This window comes from Eschscholzia californica, unplaced genomic scaffold (genome assembly GCF_041429995.1).
Source record: "Eschscholzia californica isolate CP2 unplaced genomic scaffold, dmEscCali1.0.p SCAF_1, whole genome shotgun sequence".
Lineage (NCBI taxonomy): Eukaryota > Viridiplantae > Streptophyta > Magnoliopsida > Ranunculales > Papaveraceae > Eschscholzia > Eschscholzia californica.
Window position 1 is genome coordinate 50,640,188 of NW_028238198.1, and position 7,676 is coordinate 50,647,863.

The 7,676-nt window shown below is 36.1% G+C and overlaps 2 protein-coding genes across 2 annotated transcripts; both read right to left on the reverse strand.

Annotated features, from left to right (window-relative positions):
- LOC147567427 (uncharacterized) lies at positions 1-2,268 on the reverse strand. Its single transcript, XM_086657419.1, has 6 exons — positions 2,169-2,268; positions 1,975-2,082; positions 1,791-1,885; positions 360-1,726; positions 183-239; positions 1-85 (listed from the first exon to the last, which is right to left on the reverse strand). The coding sequence occupies exons 1-6, from the start codon at positions 2,266-2,268 to the stop codon at positions 1-3; spliced, it is 1,812 nt and encodes a 603-aa protein (XP_086513545.1).
- A 2,132-nt stretch (positions 2,269-4,400) lies between these two features.
- LOC147567428 (zinc finger CCCH domain-containing protein 18-like) lies at positions 4,401-6,090 on the reverse strand. The gene is made up of 6 exons (XM_086669490.1): positions 6,019-6,090; positions 5,598-5,679; positions 5,159-5,433; positions 4,884-5,042; positions 4,626-4,805; positions 4,401-4,465 (listed from the first exon to the last, which is right to left on the reverse strand). Exons 3-6 carry the CDS (start codon positions 5,293-5,295, stop codon positions 4,408-4,410), a joined length of 534 nt encoding a protein of 177 aa, XP_086525616.1. The 5' UTR covers positions 5,296-5,433; positions 5,598-5,679; positions 6,019-6,090; the 3' UTR covers positions 4,401-4,407.
- Between the last annotated feature and the right edge of the window lie 1,586 nt (positions 6,091-7,676).

The following is a 7,676-nucleotide window of genomic DNA, read 5'->3' on the forward strand; positions in this document are numbered from 1 at the left end:
TCAACTATTTGAATCACCCAATGGAATAAGACAAGAAGCATATGATCTTTTATAATATTCAACCAAGTAATATGGTTCACAAAGCCTACAAATATCAAAAACGTAAATTAGAGGTAAACTTTTTTTAGTATTTAGCCAATACATACATGTTAAATACTCATATTCATAATAAAAGTACTTACTCTTCAAACACTGCTCTATTATCGATCCCAACACATACGGCATGTTGACACACAAATCTACTCAGTTGTCAAAGCACACAAGTACATGTTTTTGTGTTCAAATCAACCGTCCAACTTTCTTGACTTGTGTTGTTAGTAACCTCATAAAGTTTGGGGGAGCTGCATATAACCGTGTACTCTGTAACTAAGTTCTCCATTGCAGCTAATTCTTTTCTCTGCCTTGGTACCAACTGTTCATCACTCCAGTTTGCAGACATGTTTCTTCTTTTGGTAAACAACACTCTCAACATATGATTAAACTTCATGAATATCATAGTCACTGGCTTATCTCTGACGAGCTTAGCCCAATTGTTAAAAGATTCACTCATGCCATTAGTCGTATGCTGACATAGTGATTCTCTATCATAATAAGCCCTAGCCCAAGTATCCAAAGGCTCTTTAACCAAATATTCATGTGCTTCAGGCTTTAAACTTTTCAACTGATTCATGTAGCCTACATGTACATGCTTTCTAAGTGTCTGCCCTGCTTGCCACATGAGACTATGTAACGTGGTATTCCTAAAGTACTTTTTAAAATTGGCATACATGTGTCTTAGACAAAACCTTGAATTAGATTTTTCAAACACTATCTTAACAGAGTTGACTAAACCTTTCTGCCTGTCACTCATAAATGTCAGCTTCTTAGAATGGAGTGTTAAATGGGGTTTTAAGGCAGTCAAGAAAGTTGTCCAATTCCATTCATTATCAACACTACAAACCATGATGCCTAGTGGATATAACCCTCCTAAAGCATCTATAGAAGTAGCTGCAAGCAGTTGCCCGCCATATCTTCTCTTTAAAAAGCACCCATCCAGTCCAAAAATAGGCCTACAAGAACTGACAAAACCGTCAAATGAACATTTGAATGCCACACAACAATATTTAAACTGTCCATTAGAGTCAACCCCATACTCTGCCACACTTCCAAGGTTCGTCTCATGTATCTTTGCACACAACTCAGGTATGTAAGAAAAAAATTCTTCGAAATTACCCCATATCCTCTCCTTCAGTATATTCACAACTCTCCAAGCCTTGTAGTAGTTAATTTTTACTTTGTGAACTCTCATCATACCTAGGGCTAAGTCATATGGCGTGAAATGGTTTGGGTTTTCTCTACATCTTGCCTCCATTGCATCTGCACAAAACCTCACTTTGGCACATGGATTGATTCCGTCAGTGAGCTTCTGGCATGTATGCACATTGTGGCAAGACCTCACTTTCATAACCATGTTTATGGGATTTTTTCTACACCCAATTACTCTACCATAAAGTTTCCATTCACACGGAGCACTATCTTTTCCCTTCACTTCTCTAGTCTTCCCTTTGCATCCAATAATAAGCTTAAAAGACTTATTTTTCTTCCAATCCAACAAAACCTTATTGTAGATGGCATATGCTCTGATATACTGTCTTAGGTGTCTAGTATTCTCAAACAACATACCGGCTTCAAAACCCCTCACTTTAACCACACTTTCAGTCGCAAACTCCCTCCCAATGTCTGTTTCCTGCAGTTCCCTTGTTTCATTCTCAAATTGACCGTATTCTTTTTCTTCTTCATGAATAACATACATTGGTTTCATCCTCATCACCTTTATCTGATTCTTCATAAATTTCATTTTCATCATCAGTCACTTGTTCCATCTCTTCATCCTCATTAGATTCATCTTCGTCAAACCCAAACCTAGATTTAAAAAGAAATTCCTCATCCTCGCTTTCATCGTTAGTAGGAATCCCATCTAAATTAAGTATATACTATTGTCTTCGGCATCCGATTCTGGCTCATAAAATCTGGGAATAACTTTTTCAGGATCTATGCCATCAAATTCAAATCCCAAATCAAATAAGGGGATACCGGGATCAGCTGCAAAACATTTAAAAATATGTAACAAGTAATGATTCATTAAGCAAAAAAATAACCTACTATACAGTTAATATACTCACATAAACTTTGAGTAGGTGATGGTGGTGTACTAGCCTCTACTGGTGGTGGTTGGGTAGAACCTTGAGTAGCTGGTGGTGGTTTCGTGTAACTTTGATTAGACACCATATTCCTAAGTTATTCTCTGGAAAATGGAATTAGAGATGCTTTAACTATCATGAATTCAGTTTACAATTAGATTGAAATAATATGTACACCACTTTGTATCATCACGATGTCGGGATAAAATTAATATACCAACTTTTGGTGATCATCTGTAGATTATTCAGCTGAAAACTACATAATGTGACGCAAACAACCCACTAACTATTACTCTTATTTGAAATTACAAACTAAACTGCAGTTATAATATCCTCGGAAATCACGACATTGTAATGAAACTCCACATTGACCGATCTACAAGTACTTGTGTTGTAGATCCTCGGATATCACATTTCTAGCCACTACTTTACTCTTACATCAGGTTTACACCTTATCAAGATTATGCTTTTGAATAACCTATTATGATTCAACAGGATCTTATCACACTATCATTAGCTTCATTTCAATCATAAATGGTAAAGGATTATGAAAACTAAAACAACAATTTCTAATTGAAACTAACTTGTTCTAAGTGTATCCTTATAATTTGAACAATCAAAAGTTGTTTACCTGGATGATCAGAAAAGATAACATCCATCTCTGATGATAAACATAATGAATTCCATAAATGAATCCAAACAAAAAACCTCTAAACCCTAACCCGATTGCTCGGTCTCCATCAAACACATTAGAATTTCAGCAAATAGAAACAACATAAACAAAATTAAACCTTCATTCCCTCAATTTTAGAAAACTCTCAGTTTTCAAAAACCCTAAGATTAGAACAACCTTGTTTTTAGAAAATTCTCAATTTTCAGAAACCCTAAAGATTTGAAACTTACAATTGTAAGAAGTTCATAATATGTAGTAAGGTGAAAGAAACAAAGTACTTACATCTGCTTCAAACTTGTATACTCATCTCCCAATCGATTTTTGTAAAAAGAAATTCACAATTTGGACTCCACTCGATTTCTGTAAGAATACCAGATTCGGTCATTTGGAGAGCGAACTTCGATCTGGTTCGATCGTACCCTTTTAGAGTGGGTACGCGAATCAGATCGCTAAATCTGGCGTACCCATTTGCAAGAAGAAAAAAAAAAGATGAAAACATGATATTTAGGTTGGGATAATTTGTAGAAAGGTCAAAATAATATTGAAAATGACTAGAAAAACACTAAACATTTGAAAATTATTATTCAGGTCAAAAAGTGTGCAAATACTAAAATACCCTTTTTTGTCATTTTGTGTAACTAAATTCTTTTATTTTTCTTTAAATTTTAAATCGATATAACTTTTGTTTGATATGTCGGATTTCTATAAAAATTATATATTTAGAAATGATTTTTCATTAGCTTTCTAACAAGATCCACTTTCAATATTTTTTTTTCAAAAAAAAACCCAGAAAAAAACGGCATTTTTTCCCTTTACGTTTTTCTGCAAACGTGTTTGCAACGATCTGTTATGCAAACGTGTTTGCAACGATCTGTTATGCAAACGTGTTTGCAACAATCTTACAACAATCTGTTATGCAAACGTGTTTGCAACAATCTGTTATGCAAACGTGTTTGCAACAATCTGATCTGCAAACATGTGTTTGCATAATGTAAACTGCAAACATGTGTTTGCATAACGTAAACTACAAACTGTGTTTGCAAAATATAGATTACGAACATGATTTATAAACATTGCATATCCACAGTTAATATAACAAACCAAAATTAAAGTCGACAAAATCACATCTCTAATAGGAAATTCATCATACACCTTCTGTCCACCTTGAATAAACTTACATTTTCCATACATTTGTAGAAGCAAAGACCAAATCCTGATAATCGAATCTCAATACATAAGAGGAACAAAATTTTCAATTGTTTTAAGTTCTGATAATCAAATCTTGATGCATAAGAGGGACAAAATTTCCAATTGTTTTAGTTCTAATAATCAAATCTCGATACATTCTTCCTCCCTGAATGGAAGATGGAAGCAAACCAAATCCTGACCAAACTAGTTATTCTTTCTAAGAATTTTAACCCTTTTCCCTCCTCCTTGGACCTTTTGCTGCAATTTCACATAGTGAAGAGGCTAAGAGATGTGTTAGACATCATGAAGAGGCTAAAAGATGTATTGGTGGTATGATTCGAGTAGTACTAGCGGGGGATGTAGTTGTTAGGAAGTAGCTCCGGGGAGATAGCTAGAACGGTAGTCCATTGGTGTATCCATTTTCCTGCAAAGGTAAAAATAAAACTAATAAAACAGAAATTAATCTATGTAGAAAAAAGAGTCAAACACGAAAACACAAGTTTAAACAATGTTGCATTATATGTTGAATAACATAAGTTCTCATCACATAGACAAATTGTTTGAAGTAAATCAACAACATTTACCTGTCAGAAAGCCTAGATTTTTCCCGGTAAGGCTTCACAAGAACCCGAGCACCGCTGACAAAGTGTGGATTGTCTTTACCTAAAATCTTCTTCACAATCTCCGGATAGAGAAAAGTCACAAACCCAAACATTCTTTTCTGTTGGCATGGAATCCTCACATCCTGAACAGGTCCAAAGCTCCTACAAAATCAGACTTAAAGTTAGATGCTTAAAAACCAATTAATTTTTTTATGTAATACAAACTTTTCAATTTCTTACATGAAGTAGTTGGCAACATCTTCCTCAATAAAAGTGCTCTCAGCCGGAAAAGTCAAATAAATCTGTCTAGACACAGAGTCGTTCCTCTCACTTCGGTAAACAACATATCTTGGAGCATCTTCCGCCAAGATTACCGCGTGCTGCCCATGAGGCCTGTAACTTAATTTTTCATATCACAGTTAATCAATCACATGTACACACATATATATATATATATATATATATATATATATATAACTTATCGAAAGACATCGAGTAGTTGGCTATGATCACACCTGTTGATGACGCGAATACTGTTCTGAAGTCGAGCAAGAAGCTTGGTGAGACTATATCCAGCCTTCCCATGTCTCTGGCTCTCAGTTAGATACCCATCGGCTTGGAGTATCTTCCCATACTTCTCATAATACAACATTGGCAACGCAGCAATTGAGACAGGATACCCTCTTCTTGATTTCAAGAGTTAAGCCAACTCCAATTCAAGCTTGTCAAGAGATCCAGGCAAGAACATATGATCTTCATTTCCCAATTCAGATCCATTTGGCCCAAAATACTGAATAAAACTATCTGATAAGGGTTGTTCACGCAAGTATCTACAACTAGTTTCATTCTTACAATATCCCTTGTTATAATAATGGCGAACCTTCAGAGGTTGTGGCTAAGCATTAAACAAGCAGAATTAAGACTAAACATCAAACAACGGATGCATATAATCACCTCTGGATCCTAGCCGAAGTTCTAAGTCTTCTTCGATAATGATAGGTACCCACAAACTTGAAATTGGAAACAATGGCATTGCCTGCACATAACACATTACTGATACACGAGCACACAAATACTAGTGAATATCTATTGAGAACATTTAATAATACGATAATTGTACATAAATTTTAAGCATACCCCAGAGGGTGTTGGACTTCGAAGAATACGTTACCAGATCATCGTCAACATCATTTAAGAGTGTTATTAAATCTGGATATCTCCCATCGTGATTTTCAAGTACCAATTTCTAGTCTAGTTAAATTTCCATCTAGTTGTATCTCTAAGTCAAGGCTATAATCTAGATATCAAAATACCCTATAATCATAAAAAAAATTATGATAAAAGATGAAATTTATAATAGAAAGAGATATCTCACCATGATTTATAATAGAGAGAGATCTTTCACTTCAAGTCTGAAAACCCTAATTAGGTTTTTGGATTTGATCATTGATGGGTCATGAAAATGTCCCATCTAAGTCGTTTAATTTAGCCAAGTTAGTCGGTTTCGAGTCTTTATTATAATAAAATGGTTGGTTTTCTTGATTAGGTGTCTTTTGCGGAGTTAGATGTAAAAAACGGTTAAAAACGAGGAAAAGATGCATGAAGGGTATTTTGGTCATTTGGGGTGAAGGAAATCCTGGTAATTTGGCCAAGGTCAGTGCGTGGTTGAAAAGTAGAGGTCGAGACGAATCCGTAGGAGAAAACGGAAGTCAAATCGGAGTCCGGACGAAGGAATAAATTAAGGTCAAAGTTTTGTCAAAGAGGGTTGACTTGCGGGACAGTGTCGGGCACAAATTTGGCACGCGGGATTCGGTGGAACACGTGGCGCATTTTGGAGGCCAGTATATCCTATTCCCGTATTTGCGCTGAGCACCGAAGTGAAGCTTATAAGCTTGATCCAGTGAAGCGCATCGCAACTTAACCCGGTAGCCCCACTTCAACCTTTTAATCTTGACCGTTCTTCGCCGCGTGTCCCAGATCCAACGGTTCCGGTAAGACCCGTGTTTTACATTCATTCCGTGTGGCCCGAAGCTTCGTATTAACATAGTCCCGGCCACGTGTCCCATTCCCGTCCACCCAGATCCCGCGCTTCCTTTCATCCGACGGCTTCTGAGCGTCAGCTCTTTATCCATTACTGTGTTACCCGAAGTCATTTAGTCTCCGTGCATCCGGTCACGTGGCTTGCTCTAAACCCTCCAGATCCGCGTGCCTGAAGATCCAAGGGCTGCTGCTCCGTCTCACCCTATTAAATCATACCCGGCCACACCTTATCAAACGAATTTTGATACCCTTTCACTCAGCCGACACATGTCCCAGTTTCAAACCCTAGCCACATGGGTTTTGTCCTTTAAACCCCAATAATTCCAAATATAACCCCCAATTTATCATTTTCTACCATTTTAACCCTACACAAACCCTAACTCTATTTAAACAACACTTTCTCCTCCATTAGAACCTAGACTTGCAAACCCTCTCATACTCCTTCTTATCTACCTCTTCTACCATTAATCTACCTCTTCTACCATTAATAAACCTCTTCTACCATTAATAAACCTCTTCTTACTCAATCCCTCTTCTATGAAATCCATCTTTTTCTATCTTCTTCTCTACCACTATTCTTTCTTCCATTAATAGTCTTCTTCTTCTCCCTTCCATATTCTTCTATCATCTTTACCCTCTTCATCTCTTCTTTCCAACTTTCTAGATCTAATTTCTTCTTTCCCTTTCTTTTTCTTATTTGGGTGGCAATAAAATAGCTATTACTTAGATTCCTTGGAGTAACATTCTTGAGCATAAATGGAGCAAATCTTGGACAAATTGGAGATACATGGGGATATGGAATTTGATCATTCTTGGTGATTTCTTTCCATTAATTTCTTAGTATTTTCATCTATTTTACAATGTCAATGAATGTTATTCTAGATTCCATGTATAGTTAATTTAGCAATCTAAGGTTGTAAATGAAACCCATTTTGGATCTTTATAATACTTGTTTTTGATTAATTAAATCCTTTGATGTGCTTTAATGCCTAT